The sequence below is a fragment of the Oncorhynchus clarkii genome, chromosome 12, assembly GCF_045791955.1.
Source record: "Oncorhynchus clarkii lewisi isolate Uvic-CL-2024 chromosome 12, UVic_Ocla_1.0, whole genome shotgun sequence".
NCBI lineage: Eukaryota > Metazoa > Chordata > Actinopteri > Salmoniformes > Salmonidae > Oncorhynchus > Oncorhynchus clarkii.
In genome coordinates, this window is record NC_092158.1 from 70,292,368 (window position 1) to 70,311,391 (window position 19,024).

Consider the following 19,024-nt stretch of genomic DNA (forward strand, 5'->3'; position numbering starts at 1 on the left):
TGGAATGGGGTAGTGTTTTTTTTTTACAGAGGGCTAATAGTTGGCTGGGTAATTTTCCTGTTTCCCAGTATTGTAGTACTCTATCAAATTTATGTAGGCCGTGAATGGCCTCACACACCAGTACAGTAGGTGATGATGTATGCACCTAAACGTTGGATGCGATCCGCCAACCCAATCCTTTAGAAGAAAAATAAGACTTTGCACCTGCTCCTCTGGAAATCGTTGGGATGTCACTCTACTAAGCTAACATATGGAATTGTTTTAAGATAATAATAATTTAGCTATTTGATTTGGAATTTTAGGACCTCTTTAGGTATCAAAGATAAATATTTTTTTTAATGATTTGATGAAACGTTGAATTTGGCCTGCTATTGCTATTGGCCCGTTGAAACGCATTGAATAACAGATTCATACATGGAAAAACAGATAGTGAAAAACATCTAAACAAAGTTTGTTTTAAAGTGTCTGGGCTACCTTCAGACAAGTATTGTGAGGCTTGTGGGAATCCTAGAGCAAAATAACCCGAGACGTACAGAGCCAGAAATGAATCATAGAAATGAATGTAACTGAATGATGGGAATTGCCTGTACATTTACTAGGCCTGCTGGTTACACATGTAATGGGGCATTTATCAAAATTAACAGAGGGCAAGCAATTCACACAATGAAACAATGAATGTGCAAGAATTGGCAGGTGACAGTGGAGCACGTTCTGGAGAGAGCATGCATTCCCATCTTCTTGTCTCAACATTTTAAATTATAGTCGAGACACATTATCTCCACACATTTTACATGCTTTTTTACCAACAGCTGCAACTCAATAATAAGCTAGGCCTATTGCCACACGCACTGCCGTCTTCCGAAATAGGCATAGGCCTATGCACTTGTGATTTGAAACAATCCACAACTATAAACAATCCACAACTATAAACAATCCACAACTATAAACAATCCACAACTATAAACAATCCACAACTATAAACAATCCACAACTATAAACAATCCACAACTATAAACAATCCACAACTATAAACAATCCACAACTATAAACAATCCACAACTATAAACAATCCACAACTATAAACAATCCACAACTATAAACAATCCACACACAAATAAAAAGCTAATGATCCTCTATAGCTAAGTCAAGCTCTCTGGTAAAGTTTTTAGAATTATTTTATTTAGACAGGGGTGATTATATACTTTTGGCAAAACACCAATGTGCTTAATGGGTTAGTGAGCATCTTAGCAGTGCACTGTGCACCTGCCAACTTCACTTTTTAATTTGCAAGTGGCTGACACCAGAGATGTGTATATAATGACGAGATGCTCATGTTACGGGTGGGTGAAGCGGCAACGAAGCACTGAGCAGCAGCGGAGGTGACAGCATCTTGGTTAAAAAAACAATATCCTGCACATGCGCATAAATCTCCGTATCTTTCTCCATGGCAAATCGGGTTTGTACTGGTTTGCACGATGTGTTGTTGATACTCATTCAATTACAAACATAATGTTATATATGTAAAAGGAAAACACAAAAGCAGATCATTTTTTCTAAAATATATTTTAGCAGAGTGAAATTGCTAAAAAAAAGAGAGAAAAATGGATGAGTGATTTCTATTTTTTTAATCAACATAGTAAAAACCAATCAAAAGTCACTCATTCCCAAAACACATTAAATGTAACATTTACATATTTTATGCAATAAAGCAAATAACAGAACAACCAATGTCCCAGAAATGCTTTCTTTTATATAAAAAATGTAATTTATAAAAGGGACCACAAACTTCTGTTTGTGTAGCCACATTCTAACAACTGTCAAACTTGGCTACAAACAGTTCATTGATGTCCATCACTCCCAAGTTTGATACCAAAGCACAAATGCATACTGTACTGTACACATGCTAGAGCAGATTGCCATAACTGTTCATTAGTGACTATTAACATACAACATACATTGGGCACCATTAACTAAAACTCCTGATATCCCATGTGGCTGTTTATTACAAGTATTGGACTTTACTTTTTTGTAATACAGTGTGAATACCTGAGTTCAGTGTCATAACACAAGTAAACCGTGGTAGTAGTAGTAAGCAGCTGGGCTCCATAATAATATACTACAACCAGGTTGTTTGTAAAAGAGGCCTGTGGACAAGTGTGCTGTGGTGTGTGCAGTGCAATTTCATAAACCAAATTTGAAACAATAACAGAGCATAACAATCTTTCTCTCCAAAGGTAGGTTTGGGGTCGCTGAACTATACTAGGCCTTATTACGGGAATGATGTCACACTTCGTGGGTGAAATAGGGGTCCTGGAGGCCTTGCCATAATTTGGACTGACATTGAAATGTTGGATAAGGCAGTTTTAATTATTTGGTTTTTACATGATATGTACAATACCAACACTACAAATACAATGTCAACAAATGTATTTCATTGACATTAGAGTCAGCACACTTTATCACATGACAGTGGAGAGGTTCCACCTCACCAACCCCCTCTGTGTCACTACATTGCATCTCTCATAGACCTCTGAGTTTTGCTGATTGTGATTGGTCAAGAGTCCCTCAAGAATTCCCACGGTAGGTCACATTGGTGAAAGTGGTGGTGGCTCCTTTGTACAAGGGGTTGTTAGCCTGAAAAAAATGGAAACAAATAGAGGACAAATATATCAAACATCCAATCAGACACATGTCATCTTGACATGGATAAATATTCTTGCCATTCATATTTTCTCCATCAGATGGCAGCTTTGTATTAAAAGCATAGTCGGACTCACCGTATCCCATTTGGCCTTAGCCCTCTCCTCCTCAAACTTGGCGAACTCTCGGCGATCATGAATGGTGACCAGCAGCTTCCAGATGAGCAGGCCAGCCAGACCCAGAAACAAGATGGCCCCCGCCACCGCCATGAGAACCACCAGGATATCAGGCCCTTTAGGGCAGTCTGAAAGAGAGAGAAGAAAACAGGAGAAGAGAGGATTGAGCAGGGAAAAGAGATTGAGAGGGATGAAAAAGAGGGGGGGAGGGTTTGGGTGGATGATATTTGTGTCGGCAATAGGGGACTAGCGTTAATGCACCTCGCTCTGGCTTTGGAGTTGTCTTTGTTCCTCTTGGGTGCGTGTCAGAGGGGAGAAGACTACCAGGGGTGGCAGGGTTGAGTGCTATTATGAGCTTTAGAGAACCAGACTGCCCTCTCTGTACCTGCTCTACTCTAGTGGTGCCTGCCAGCCACACAGATAAAGACTGACTTGGAACCAAGAAACACACTATTCGTAGTTATGGAGAAAAATTGACTCCCCCTACAGCTCCCAGGCATCAGTAGTAATGCACATTATTTCTACACACATAACTATTCTCTAGAATACTAAAGGAATTCACTCTCATCCAGACCCTGTCAAACACATCATATGCTGTACATATGAGCACAGACCCATTCACACACCGATGGACACACTCACCAGGCTCCATGACATATAGGATGGACTTTCCACTGGCATCCTCGTAGTACTGGAAGTGCTCTACACAGTCATTCTCATCCTTATAGGTGCAGTTCACAGCATTCTTCTCATAGAAGACTGGGATGAAAGAGAAGGTTATAGGGGGTTTGATCCAAGTGGAGGATAAGGAGCGAGAGAGAGAGACAAGGTGAGGAGCTGGAGGTTAATAATATTTATTTTGCAGCACGTAGTAAAATCTATGGACACACAACATTACATATATAGACAGTAGTGTCCACAGGAATTAGTGGATAAGGAACCAGACATGAATAAACCAGTCCGTACCAAAACAGAACAGTCCTACCGCATATTGAGAAAGTTAATAGCAGCAGGGATGAAGGAGACTTTTGAGCTCTTCATTTTAAACCTAGGAGGCCTGTGTCTGCACTCTAAGGGAAGTATACAAAAATGCATCAAACGTGGGATGCCAGGAGTCTCTCAGAATGGATGGCTCCTGGCGTATGATTCATGTCTGTTACTGGTGAGACAGGTCAGATACTGTAAGTTCATACCAATGATCCTGCTACCTGGCTTCATAATGTTACCCAGCATGTTCTGACTCTTTAGGTTAAGATGACCAAACCAGCAGATCATATTAAATGTTAAAATGGAATCAATGAATGATCATCAGCGTCATATCCACCCTGAAACTGCAGAGTTTTCTCAGGAAGAACAGGCTCTGATACTGTAGAGAAATTGGGGCCTCAATGTGGGTTGTTAGCACACAGTTTTGACTTCACATCACAAACCTGTAGTCTGGCGCTACAGTTGAAGTCGGAAGTTTACATACATCTTAGCCAAATACATTTAACCTCAGTTTTTCACAATTCCTGACATATAATCCTAGTAAACATTTCATGTCTTAGGGCAGTTAGGATCACCACTTTATTTTAAGAATGTGAAATGTCAGAATAATAGTAGAGAGAATTATTTATTTCATCTCATTCCAAGTGGGTCAGAAGTTTACATACACTTAATTAGTGTTTGGTAGCATTGCCTTTAAATTGTTTAAATCGAGTCAAATGTTTTGCATAGTCTTCCACAAGCTTCCCACAATAAGTTGGGTGGATTTTGGCCCATTCCTCCTGACAGAGCTGGTGTAACAGAGTCAGGTTTGTAGGCCTCCTTGCTCGCACACGCTTTTTACGTTCTGCCCACAAATGTTCTATAGAATTGAGGTCAGGGCTTTGTGGCCACCAATACCTTGAAATTGTTGTCCTTAAGCCATTTTTCCACAACTTTGGAAGTATGCTTGGGGTCATTGTCCATTTGGAAGACCCATTTGCGACCAAGCTTTAACTTCCTGACAGATGTCTTGAGATGTTGCTTCAATATATCCACAAAATATCCCTCCTCATGAAGCCATCTATTTTGTGAAGTGCACCAGTTCCTCCTGCAGCAAAGCACCCCCACAACATGATGCTGCCATCCCCATGCTTCACGTTTGGGATGGTGTTCTTCGGCTTGCAAGCCTCCCCCCTTTTCCTCCAAACATTATGGCCAAACAGTCCAATTTTTGTTTCATCAGACCAGAGGACATTTCTCCAAAAAGTACGATCTTTGTCCCCATGTGTAGTTGCAAACCGTTGTCTGACTTTTTTTATGGCGGTTTTGGAGCAGTGGCTTCTTCCTTGCTAAGCGTCCTTTCAGGTTATGTCAATATAGGACTCGTTTTACTGTGGATATAGATCATTTTGTACCTGTTTCCTCCATCATCTTTACAAGGTCCTTTGCTGTTGTTCTGGGATTGAGTTGCACTTTTCACACCAAAGTACGTTCATCTCTAGGAGACAGAACGCGTCTCCTTCCTGAGCAGTATGACGGCTGCGTGGTCCCATGGTGTTTATACTTGGGTACCATTGTTTGTACAGATGAACGTGGTACCTTCAGGCGTTTGGAAATTGCTCCAAAGGATGAACCAGACTCGTGGAGGTACACATTTTTTAACTGACTTGCCTAGTTAAATACAAAATATATATAACATGCTTTAAACTACTTAAAGGAGCAATTAGGGTTAAGTACCCTGCTCAAGGGTGTCTTGAGATGGGGCGGCAGGGTAGCCTAGTGGTTAGAGCATTGGACTAGTAACCGGAAGGTTGCAAGTTCAAACCCCCGAGCTGACAAGGTAGGGCCGTCATTGAAAATAAGAATTTGTTCTTAACTGATTTGCCTAGTTAAATAAAGGTTAAATAAATAAATAAATAAAGGGGACATTGGCAAATATTTCACATAGTCAGCTCAGTGATTCAAATCAGCAACCTTTCAGGTACTGGCCCAGCGCTCTTACCCGGTAGTCTACTCATATGATGGAATATTTGAGAACATCAAGCACTATAAATAATGCAATCTGTTGCGTGGAGAGCATGTTGAACACACATTAATGGAGCATTGTTTATTAACAGTTCTTACCTAGTTCTTCCACCTTCTGAATTTCATCCCTGCAGATTCCGGCACAGCTTTTCTCCTCAAAGAGACGGCCTCTCTTGAAGTGCTTACATTCAACACATTCCCTGCAGATACAACACAATGTTAATGCATCATCCATTTCCAAACGCCTGAAGGTACCACATTCATCTGTACAAACAATGGTACCCAAGTATAAACACCATGGGACCACGCACCACCAACTTCTTAATCGTAATCATCCTGCTTTTCCTCCTCTTCCTTATTGCATCACCATTTCATCATCATGCCTATCACATGTACTCATACATTATCTGTGTGTAGGCAGTTATACTGCCCCCTGTACAGTATTTACTCACTTCTTGATGCTGCAGGCATCAGGGCAGGTTGGACACCTATCACAAGTGGCCCCGTAGGCCCCTGGCTGGGTGCACTCACAGGCCCCACACACACACTGGCCCCGGCCGCTGCACAGCAGGCCCATGCTGGACATGCAGGTGTCTGTCCGGGTTGTGCAGTTACAGTTCTCCCCCATCCAGTCAGAGCCACACTTGCAGAAGCCACAGTCACATTTCCCATGGCCTGGCAGAGACACAGAGATTGAGGATGGGCCATTTTTTAATGGACATTTTATGTCTAACTTAGAGACACTAATAACGTATCTTTTGTACATTAGGTTGATATATCTCTTATACATCACGTTATCAGTACTGGACAAACCCATGAGTGCAATTACAACCCTGGCCTGGAATGTTTTGAATTTCAAAGCAATGTGTATGTGAGGGGTTTGTGTGTGTGTTTTTGCCAGATCATATCTATACTGAACAACAATATAAACACAACATGTAAAGTGTTGGTCTCATGTTTCATGAGCTGAAATAAAAGATCCCAGAAATGTTCCATATGCACACAAAGCTTGTTTCTCTCAAATGTTATGCACAAATTTGTTAACATCCCTGTAAGTGAGCATTTCTCATTTTCCAAGATAATCAATCCACCTGACAGGTGTGGCATATCAAGAAGCTGATTAAACAGCATAATGATTACACAGGTACACCTTGTGCTCGGGACAGTAAAAGGCCACTCTAAAATGTGCAGTTTTTCACACAACACAATGCCACGGATATTTCAAGTTTTGAGGGAGCGTGCAATTGGCATGCTTACGACAGGAATGTCCACCAGAGGTGTTGTCAGATAATTTAACGTTCTTTTCTCTACCTTAAGCCGTCTCCAATGCCGTTTTAGAGAATTTGGCAGTACGTCCAGCCGCAGACCACGTGTATGACGTCATGAGGGCGAGCGGTTTGCTGATGTCAATGATGTGAACAGAGTGCCCCATGGTGGCGATGGGATTATGTTATGGGCAGGCATAAACTACCGACAACAAACACAATTGCATTTTATCAATACCAATTTTAATGCACAGAAATAACGTGACGAGATCCCGAGGCCCATTGTGAGGCCCATTTTTAAAAAAAAGTTATCTGTGACCAACAGATGCATATCTGTATTCCCAGTCATGTGAAATCCATAGATTAGGGCCTAATGAATTAATTTCAATTGACTGATTTCCTCATATGAACTGTAACTCAGTCAAATCTTTGAAATTGTTGCATGCTGTGTTTCTATTTTTGTTCAGTATAATTGTCAGCAATTCTGCATGCGTTTGTCTATGTATCAATGAGTATTAATGAGTGCATTGAGAGCATGGCAGGCAGACACGTGTGATGAGTCCATATTAAATCATAATTTCCAAGACATGAAGTCATCAATTCATGACCAGACAGTGCAGACAATGGCAGGAAGCAAACTGGTAATCCATCCCACTCTTCCCCTCCCAAAACTGGGACAATCCCTGGCTGTAACGACCACTCCCTGAAGCCTCCACAATATTTCTCAGCCCAGCCAGCAAAGTTGAGAAATTATTGTTTGATTGCCCTCAGACAGACATACTAGAGCAACTGGCTGTTTCTCACAGGATGAAGGTTAATGCAACAGGGCTGGGCAATGAATGACGAAGAGCAGAGACAAACTGAGTCACTGTCTCAGAGCTCAGCTGGGTTAGAGTGACCGATGGAAACTAAACAGAGGTCTGTAAACTGTATAAACAGGCACTCAGAGACATCGGAATAGTTGTTTTCAGGTGAAACCACCTCCTTCAGCTGAATTTCCCAGTTCCCACGCCCTATCTGACTCTGTCATCACTATGAGATAAGTGTGTGTGTGTGTGTGTGTGTGTGTGTGTGTGTGTGTATGCTGTTGACACAATCAGTACATAGTAAAGAAAGTCCTGGTTTTCCTCTCTTAATAACGTTATTGTGTTTGGCAAATACTCCTTATACTTGACCTCATCCGTACACTGAGTTCATGCTTGTGCCTTGTTCTCTCTACTGTACTTGTTGTATGGTCGAGTCAGAGAAATTAGGAGTTTCTAGGTATGCATTCCAAATGGCACCCTATTCCCTACATAGTGCACTGCTTTTGATTTGAGCACTATGGGTCCTGGTCAAAAGTAGTGCACTATATAGGGAACAGGGTGCCATTTGGCATGCATTTCTAAATAATCTGCCTCAGTCTGAGACAGCACTCTAATCCTCCAATTTATCAAGTCGTAAACATGAACTACAGAGACACATAAACATGGAGTCCAGGAAGGAGGACAGAGAGAATGAGAGCGAAGAAGTGGAGGGAGTCATAGACATAGAGAGAGAGAGAACTGTAAACACAACGATGAGAGCATAATACAAAAAGAGAGAGGAGATGAGTGGGAGCATTGGTGATGGATGTGAACTTTAAAAGAGGGAGATAGAGAGGAGATAAGGATAGAAAGAGAGAGGGTAGCATGCCAGAGGAATGCTAACTTTCATGTTCTCTCTTGCCTGTTTGTGTGCCCTGTGGATGGGCTTGCTGACTCCTGCTCCACTGCCCTAGCTCCAGAGCAGAGGGAGAAATACACACCAACAGGGGGATGTGGGAGGGCCTGGGGTTAGGAGGACGGGGTGGGCCTTGGGGGAGACCCAGATTGAGCTGGAGCCCAGGGACTCTGATACTTTACTGTTGTTCACACAGTAATGACATCATGCCAACCAGACTCCAGAGACACAGGCTGACAAAGTTGAGTCTCCTTCAGCGTGCTCCACCGGCTTTACTCACTAAATATGGAGTTCTGGACGGTTGCATTTCTGTGTCAATCATTCCAACCCTAGACGCTTCATAAAAGAGTAGAGCTCAATGACTAAGACCACAATCCCACAAATAACATATATTCCACTGACAAAACCATAGCTAATGCTGAGTTAAGACATAAATGACTGTTTTAACCAAATATGTCCCATTCCCATGTCCTGACTTCACCCTAACCACCATACATAGCATTTCACACATAGCACACACTGTAAAAAAAGCCAATTTAACCAATTGCTTAATCAGCATTAATCTGTGAATTGAAGGAAAATAAATGTAGCTAATGTGTGACGTTTTTTTCATTCAACAGACTTTGCTCACATTGAGCTGAATGTATATGAACTTGTTGAGACGAATTACAAAGTCATGTTGGCCTTTGGAGTAAAATTACAAATATGTTTGCTCAAAACTACACCCATCATTATCATATTTCCCAGCATGCTCTAATGCTGGTTGATTTTCAGAATTGTTTGTTTCAATACCTGTGTTTTTGCATGTACATTGATTAGTTGATTAATCTTATGCTACACAAACATGAAAAAAATAAACATTTTCCAAAACTAATCCAATCTGTTAGTAGTTGGACTTTTTGTACCCGTTACTGTGATGGCTGTTGCAGTTTATGATTTAGGTAGTTTCAAGAAGTTATTTCACCTACCCTGTCAGTCATTCTCAATGCAGGTTGTGGGTGATTAAAAGTTATAATTGTTGGATATCCTCACTCTGGGTGGATTCCAAAAGGAATGACACATCATAATGTGACTTGCAGGCTTGATGTGGCCTGTAAACCAGCAGTTTCAGACCACTGCCCCCAAAAGAAAGGCCTGATGATATACAGTACCACTAAAATTTTGGACACAGGGTGGCTCTGTTGTCCCGGTCGCGGCCCGCTGCACAATTAGCCTAGCGTCGTCCGGGTTAGGGAGGGTTTGGCCGGTAGGAATATCCTTGTCTCATCGCGCACAAGCGACTCCTGTGGCGGGCCAGGTCGCTGACCAGGTCGCCAGGTGTACGGTGTTTCCTCCGACACATTGGTGCGGCTGGCTCCGGGTTGGATGCGCGCTGTGTTAAGAAGCAGTGCGGCTTTGTTGGGTTGTGTTTCGGAGGACGCATAGCTCTCGACCTTCGTCTCTCCCGAGCCCGTACGGGAGTTGTAGCGATGAGACAAGGCAGTAACTACTAACAACTGGATACTATAAAATTGCGGAGAAAAAGGCGGTTAAAAAAGGCTTTTCTTTATTTTTACTATTTTCTACGTAGAATAATAGTGAAGACATCAAAACTATGAAATACTATGGAATCATGTAGTAACCAAAAAAGTGTTAAACAAATCAAAATATATTTTACATTTGAGATTTGAGATTCTTCAAAGATTCTTCACCCCTTTGACTTGATGACAGCTTTGCACACACTTGGCATTCTTTCAACCATGAATTTGAGCCAATCAGTTGTGTTGTGACAAGGTGGGAGTGGTATACAGAAGATAGCCCTATTTGGTAAAAGACCAAGTCCATATTATGGCAAGAACAGCTCAAATAAGCAAAGAGAAACAACAGTCCATCATTACTTTAGGACATGAAGGTCAGTCAATACGGAACATTTCAAGAACTTGAAAGTTTCTTCAAGTGCAGTCGCAAAACCTATCAAGCGCTATGATGAAACTGGTTGTTCTAGGATTGTCATGAGGACAGCCACAGGAAAGGAAGACCCAGAGTTACCTCTGCTGCAGAGGGTAAGTTCATTAGTGTTACCAGCCTCAGAAATTGCTGTCCAAATAAATGCTTCACAGAGCTCAAGTAACAGACACATCTCAACATCAACTGTTCAGAAGAGACTGCGTGAATCAGGACTTTGTGGTCGAATTGCTGCATAGAAACCACTAGTAAAGGACATCAATAATAAGAAGAGACTTGCTTGGGCCAATAAACACGAGCAATGGACATTAGACCGGTGAAAATCTGTCCTTTGGTCTGATGAGTCAAAATGTGAGATTTTTTATTCCAACCGCCTTGTCTTTGTGAGACGCAGAGTAGGCGAACGGATTATCTCCACACCGTGAAGCATGGAGGAGGATGTGATGGTGTGGGGGGTGCTTTGCTGGTGAAACTGTGATTTATTTAGAATTCAAAGCACACTTAACCAGCCTGGCTACCACAGTATTCTGCGGTGATACCTCATCCCATCTGGTTTGAGCTTAGTGGAACTATCATTTGTTTTTCAACAGGACAAGGACCCAACACACCTCCAGGATGTGTAAGGTCTATTTGACCAAGAAGGAGAGTGATGGAGTGCTGCATCAGATGACCTGGACTCCACAATCACCCGACCTCAACCCAACTGAGATGGTTTGGGATGATTTGGATGGCAGAGTGAAGGAAAAGCAGCCAACAAGTGCTCAGCATATGTGGGAACTCCTTCAAGAATGTTGGAAAAGCATTCCAGGTGAAGCTGGTTGAGAGAATGTCAAGATTGTGCAAAGCTGTCATCAAGGAAAATGGAGGCTTCTTTGAAGAATCTCAAATATAAATTATATTTTGATTTGTTTAACACTTTTTTGGTTACTGTATAATTCCATGTGTTATTTCATAGTTTTGATGTCTTCACTATTATTCTACAATGTAGAAAATGGTAAAAAAATCTAGAAAAACCCTTGAATGAGTAGGTGTGTCCAAACTTGTGACTGGCACTGTATGTAATATACTGTCATGAAGAGTTTCATTTTACACTGGGAAATATACAAATAAAGTAGAATAGAAAGTATGTTGGTTCAGCAATATGCCCAAATATTGAGCAAATGCACAATCCTATTGCATTTGGTTGCCTTACAACTGTACATTGAATCAACTTTAATGCTGTTTTGTTGAGCAAACTCACAATCCTATTGCAGCTGGTTGCCTTACGTACGTTGAATAAATAAACACAATTCCGGTGCACATGATAGCACTCTTGTTCAGCCCAGGGGCCCTTTCTATGATGCCTTCCCAAAGGGCCAGACTGTTTGGGTTAAGAGATGCTGTCTCACGCGACTCAGACCCCACCCCCCTGCCTTCCCGTCTAAATCCATGTGGAGGCATGCTATGGCTGGGTGAGGAGAGAGAGGGATGAGGAAAAGTCTGGACAACGTGAAAACAATTGAAGCGGTTGACCATGGGAACATCCTCATTCCTAGGACGACAGACTCAGGGCTACACTGGGAACTAATGGGAACCATCTATTTGACAACAAAGGATGTCTTCTAGAGGGACTCAAACAGTGTATTTTCATTAAAAAAAGACTATAACAGACTACGTAGCTCTTTCCTCCGGAAACATCAAAAGTTACAGATATAACTTCTCTACGGGTATCCAGTGCCTCTCATTCTTTCAGTGAGTACAACAGCGACTGGCCGGTCGGACCTTAACCTCTGTTACCATAAGCAAAGTCCTGGTTGTCTAATAAAGCTCAGTCCATCCCTAAGGGAGCGGTTGTGGTTCAAGCACAGAGTTATAGCCAACACACATATAAATGTAGCAACAGCACCGTGACTCATCTGCTATGCAGCCACATTGAATTATCCAATGACGGGACCTATTAAAATGTTGTTACTTTGATTGAGCAACGTGTGCGCTGTGCAGGCGTGCAGTAGGGAGAGATGATCAGGGATGACATCTCATACTTCATTCCCAAGAGGGGTTAGAAGATTGATGGAATCAGTGAGCTCCGTGAGCTTGTTTACTCCGCTAAAATGATCTTGGAAGAAGACGTGGTTTTGATTTTAATCATCTGAATAACTTCTTGTGAAGTTGATGGAACAAACAAGAAAATAGAAAACGCATTGTTTTTTTGGTTTGTGTTATCCTTTACCAGATCTAATGTTTATATTCTCCGACATTCATTTCACATTTCCACAAACTTCAAAGTGTTTCCTTTCAAATGGTATCAAAAATATGCATGTCCTTGCTTCAGGTCCTGAGCTACAGGCAGTTTGATTTGGGTATGTCATTTTAGGCGAACATTGAAAAAAGGGTCCCATCCTTAACAGTAGAGAGAGAGAGAGAGGTCTGGGTAAAGGTCAACTGAGGCGTTGTGGACATGTTCTAAGGAAATGGACATCTCCTCTTTCCTGCTAAAACCTGCTAAAACCATAAGCCTGCCAAAACCCCTAACCCTAAAGCAAACAGAGAGAATAAATGTTACAAAAACAACTTGTCGACTTGTGTTGATGAGTAAAGCAGAAAATAACACGTGGTAAAAGAAACCAACATGGCTGTCTCCTTGACAGACACAACAGTGTATCTATCCACTCACCTGAGCAGATCTCTCCTTTGAAGCGCAGGCAGTTGAAGTCGTCACACTCGCAGTACTTGCCCCACACTTTTCCAAAGCCACTAGTGTGGCAGGAGCACTGGCCACACACACAGTTGCCCCTCCCATTGCAGATGGCGTCTTCAGCTTTGGGGCTGCAGTTGCCCTGGTCTGAAGGCCTGTAGTCCCCGTCGGCACACTCACAGCGGTCTCCCAGGCGCCCCGGGTGACACTGGCACACACCACACTCGTAGGTCCCATTTCCCTGGTTACAGAGAGGGCTCTCGGGCTGGGCTGTGGCCTCACAGTCACACCCGCAGGCGAAGTGGACCGTAACCTCCAGGGCGTCCTTGAAGCCCACAGGTTTAATGGTGAAGGTACGGTTCTTCTCCTTAGGGCAGCCGTGTAACCTGGCCTCCACACTGAACGACACCTGGGGGGAAAGGTGTGTGTGATACAGCAGGTTACATTTGAACTGTGCAGTAAGAACAGAGCATTAATTCACATACCTAAGATCTGACACTAGGCCACCATTTATCATCCAGATGGTGAGTGGTACAGGTACTGACTGTGTCTCCGATCTTAAGTCCGGAGCAGGACTTGAGTCCCTGGATGAGCTCTCCGTTGAGGCAGGTGGCATTGAAGGACAGAGCCAGCTCCTCTGGAACACCCAGCAACTCCAGCTCCACCTTGGAACGGATCCTCTATTCCACAGGTCAAGGGTCAATGGGCAGAGGTCAGAGGACAGAATGAACTCAATCAGAAACATAAACGATTCAGAAAACCTCTACTCTTAGTCTCTGTGGAAATGGATACAGTGTGTATATACAGTGTTCTATCTGTCACACATTGGCTCGTGGGAAGTCAAATAGACTGTTTGAGAAATAAAGGGGGGCTGAACTCACTCTTTTAGCCTCGCTTTCCCACATCCTCATTAAGAAATGCTAGAAGCAATGAGAGTTTGAAGTGGGAGCTGTATGTTTGCTAATGTTGTGCGTTCTCTTTGAAATATCTCAAACAGCCAATGACTTCGCAACCGCATGACGCAGCATGACGAGCTCAAAGCAGTTCCTGCTTTCTAGAGGATCAGTGTTTTTTTTCTATGATAGTTGTGTTCATGATGTTAACGTTAGCTCCTGTTCTTTCAACATTAACATTGGCTACGATGTCTATGCTCTGTTGTCTCATGTGTAAACATGTCCGAGGCGCTGCATGTTAATGGCTAGTCCTGTTGTCTGTAAATGGCCGGGCTGTATGTTAATGGCTAGTCCTGTTGTCTGTATGTCTGTATGTTGATTCTGCTGCTATGACTGGATAGAGTGCCCTCGGCGCAGCTGTTTCTCAGTGCAAGACAATTCTCCCTAGGTGTTACCAACTCATGTTAATGCTAAAGTAGGCATGACTGGGCATGATAGAAATCAAAACCCAACTCTCATATATACGGCTCACTCTTACCTCGTAAGCATCCAGGATGAGTTGGATCACATTCCCAGAGTCATCCGACAGCGTTCCAACTGTGGTGCCAGGGATGAGCTGGCTGTAGTTCTGAGGAAAGGGGGTCCAAGGGGACATAAGAGGTAAGGTACCATATCCCTCTACACCTAGTAACCACGGTGACCCTGATAACAGTCAGGTGTACTCACCTGGTAGAGGGGCATCACATTGTTGGTCACAGCGAAAATGAGGTTGATGTTGTTCTCAGACATCTTCTCTGTGATCAGAGCCAGAGAGGGGTAGTCCTGAAGGAGGAGACCGTCGTTATCGTTACGTTTCTCTTGTGATAACAGATGAATAGAACTCCGACACAAACTCCCTGACACACACCACTCACCAGGGTTGACGACTTGTCATAGTTGTTGTCTCTGTCGATGTGACACTGTCCATCATTGGGCTGCACTAGACCAGCCAGCCGGCCGTCCAGGGCTATGTGTGTCGTAGCGTCGGTAGTGAACACCAACAGGTGGGAGGCATCCCCACGCCAGCCTATCTTGTCCTAGTGACAGATGGAGGGAGAGAGAGGGGAAGAAGAGGAGAGGGGAGAAACGGTATGTATTCAACTTTGTGTGCTGTTTCTAAACCACTGATTGCGTGTGTGTGTGTGCTTGTATGTCTCTAGGTGTGTGCGTACATGCGTGTGTGTGTGTGTATCACCTTGCACACCACTGCCTGTATGACCGCGTCGAAGCCTCCCTCTGGAGAGTCTCTGTTACGAGACACCTGCTGCTTCGCCACCTCCTCGGTGAAGCGCTCCACCTGCTTGGTCAGAGACAGCACGTGCTTGTAGCCAAACTGAGGCAGGCACCGTGTCTGGATCCTACACATCACACCCCGTGCCATGCCGAAAACAGGAAATTGACAAAAGGGTGGAGAAAGAAATACATTGCTGTTAGACACAATTTGACAGCTATTAACAAAGCCAAATCCTGAGGGAATTTGAGCTTCAACACAGAATATCAACCTTTTCAAATCTTCCCCTCTGCAAAATCTCATCCTCCTCTCCCTCCTCCTCCTCCCTCCTCCTCCTCCTCCACCTCTCTGTCCACTCCACCCCCCACTCACCCATGGCAAGGGTTACTGACGGCTTCCTCAGGGTAGGTGTACATATATGGGGACAGGGGCTTGTCCACAAAGGCCCCAAAGCCCATACGCAGGTTGCTGGTGGTGCGGCCCATGGCTGCAGCCAGCTGGTTGCCCAGGGAGCGCAGGCGGGCCAAATCGTCCTTCATGGAGTAGGAGAGGTCCATCAGATAGTACAGGTCAACTGGGTAGTCCTCCACCTGCTTCACTGTCACTGTGAAACGCCTGGCATCATCTGAGGAGAGAGCGAGAGGGAGAGTATGTAACAATTCCTCTGTTCAATGTACTTTAGACGAGTTGTGAACCCGGTGTACAGTATGTGGGTGGTTGCATGTAAGCCTATGCTGTGTTAGAGTACCTGGTCTCAGAGTGAGGCGGAGTTTCTGGGGTCTGATCTGGGTGACGTCGTCAGCCGCCCCCGACGCCTTGTCACTGAGGGGCGTGTCTTTCTGCACGCTGAGGGTACTGAAGGGGAACTCTAGCCCCTCCTTCGTACACCCCCCATCCAACAGGTTCTGCTTCAGATCACAACGGGATACACTGGAGCCCCCTTGGCCAAACTCCTGAACCCAGGAAAACAACAACACACACTGGTAAGAGCAACACTTCCCAATGAGACAACCAGTAAAGGGACAGTGATCGATTTAAAAAGAGCATCTAAATGCAATACAATGGAAGGGGGGCTCAGTGGATGAATACAGTATTTGGGACAGTGACACGTTTTTACGGCGTTTTGGCTCTGTACTCCAGAACTATGGACTTGAAATGATGCAATGACTGCGATGTTCAAGTGCTTTTATTTGAGGTTATGTTCACCCATATAGAGTGAACCGTTTAGAAATGACAGCACTTTTTTGTACATAGTCCCCCCAGAGGATATACTCACTTCCTTAAAGCACCAAGCACAGCTAGGGTGGATAGCCAAACACTGTCTGCAGGTGCTCACCCCTCGAGATGTGCAGATGTTTGAGCCTGAAGTACACACCAACATAAACATGAGTGAATAGGTAGGGGGTCCAGCAGTGGGAATCAAATAAGCCATATATGGACACTTGAAAGGAATCGTATAGCCTATTTGCTGTCTGGACACTTGAAAGGAATCATATAGCCTATTTGCAGTATGGACACTTGAAAGGAATCGTATAGCCTATTTGCTGTATGGACACTTGAAAGGAATCGTATAGCCTATTTGCTGTATGGACACTTGAAAGGAATCGTATAGCCTATTTGCTGTATGGACACTTGAAAGGAATCATATAGCCTATTTGCTGTATGGACACTTGAAAGGAATCGTATAGCCTATTTGCTGTATGGACACTTGAAAGGAATCATATAGCCTATTTGCTGTATGGACACTTTTAGATTGATTCTTTATTAGCTTTGAGTGTTTCTGACAATGTTATTCCACTTGCAGTCTTGCCAAGTAATTGTCTCTCATGACCGTTTCTCCACACTGACTTTGCATTTAAACTACAATTCTTCTTCTTTTCTCACTACTTTAGTCGTTAGTTGGGCCACAGACGGTTCCGTTTCTCCACCACACACTCTCTTTTCTCTCTCGGCTGGTCCCTCCTCCTCTGCTTCCTCTCTGGCCCAGGCTCTACTTCTCTCCTCCCCTGTTACACCATACTGCTTGCTACCCAAGCCTGTCCTGTCACGCACATTGTTCTGTAAAACAGCTGTTATGCAGGCAATTCGATGCTAGAGGAAGAGGCACACACTGCAGGAATTTCCATCAAAGTATGACGCTAAAACGTGTCATGTTGACGCTGCTCAATAAGTCGCGGATGTGACACATTATGTCTTGCAACAGTTGGTTAAAACCTGATTGCAGTCATATCAATTGAAAATGCTATTTCATTAAAAAAAAATTATATGAGATGTGTATGCTTTGTCTATTAGACGTATTGAGGTTCAATTATGTGTTAGATGTCTTTTATTACTATTATAATTATTATTATAATAATTATTATTATTATGATGAGCCTATTCACTATTGTGCATGTTGAAGTGATTGCTTGTCTATATAGCACTGTTACTATAAAAACAGGAGGCCAAAACAAATACTATGTGAAATGCAAAGGTGTGGCCTGTACAAATATGAGCGCACTCTGGCACAACGTTTCGCGAATTAGCGCTCCCTTTTAAGGACTCAACATGCCCAATGTTCCATTCCAGTAGCGCAAAACAGTGCCATACAGTTTATTGTTTTAACAAATAAAATCGTCAAAAACTATAGTTTTGTGAGTTTTCCTGGAACTTAAGACGTATTACTTATTAAAAACATACGATATAACAAAATATAATATTCAGCCGGCATACGCACCCTAGAATAGAACACGTCTTATATAATGGCAGAGGAATTTTTTTTTTACATAAAAATTATAGGATGACAAAGAAAATACTTACCAAGAACTTCAGAAGAAGCTAACAATAAACCAGAAAATATCCATAGGTATTTATTTCGGTCAAAAAAAGTTCCCATGTTGGAGAGACGGGTTAGGACTGACTGCTCGAATTTCTCTGCCTGCTCCACCTCTGTAGTAGTATTAGTAGCCTGCTCTCAAACCAGTGGACCACCAATTAGAATGCTTTTCCTCATTCTTGCAAAATGCAATGCTGATTATGATTCAGAGAGGCTCTGACATACACGTTTAGGCTACTTTATAGAAACGTAACTGTACGACATAGTATATAGACTAGAGTATGGATGTGCATTATATTTAAGAATATGCCGTTGGCCTATTCTCCACATGTCAATGGCACAGATGTGTCAGTCGCTATAATGGTAGCAAGCGTCTGTGTGATTCAAGACATTCAAATTGCCTGCTAATCTTTTGAAGTCTATTCGACAATACCCCCCCCCCCCCCCCCAAAAGGACATGAATAAATGAAAGAGTACATTTATTTATAAACTAAACAAATGTATGAATAAAAATAAAAGACACAAGAAATAGAAAAAGTTATTGAAATAAAAACATATTGCCAAAAACAATAAATTGTTATAACAATGCAGAGAAAAGTGTTTGTAAACATTGTTGTTTACATCTTTGTTTGGTTTTCAGCTATGTTCATTGATA

At 42.9% G+C, this 19,024-nt stretch overlaps 1 protein-coding gene across 1 annotated transcript; it reads right to left on the reverse strand.

The window, feature by feature from the left end:
• Positions 1-1,547: 1,547 nt before the first annotated feature.
• Positions 1,548-18,497, reverse strand: LOC139422198 (integrin beta-3-like). The gene is made up of 15 exons (XM_071173365.1): positions 18,354-18,497; positions 16,831-16,916; positions 16,303-16,507; positions 15,927-16,179; positions 15,519-15,681; positions 15,199-15,360; positions 15,011-15,106; positions 14,823-14,912; positions 13,937-14,071; positions 13,371-13,800; positions 6,260-6,482; positions 5,907-6,007; positions 3,459-3,575; positions 2,778-2,944; positions 1,548-2,634 (listed from the first exon to the last, which is right to left on the reverse strand). Exons 1-15 carry the CDS (start codon positions 18,427-18,429, stop codon positions 2,566-2,568), a joined length of 2,373 nt encoding a protein of 790 aa, XP_071029466.1. The 5' UTR covers positions 18,430-18,497; the 3' UTR covers positions 1,548-2,565.
• Positions 18,498-19,024: the final 527 nt, after the last annotated feature.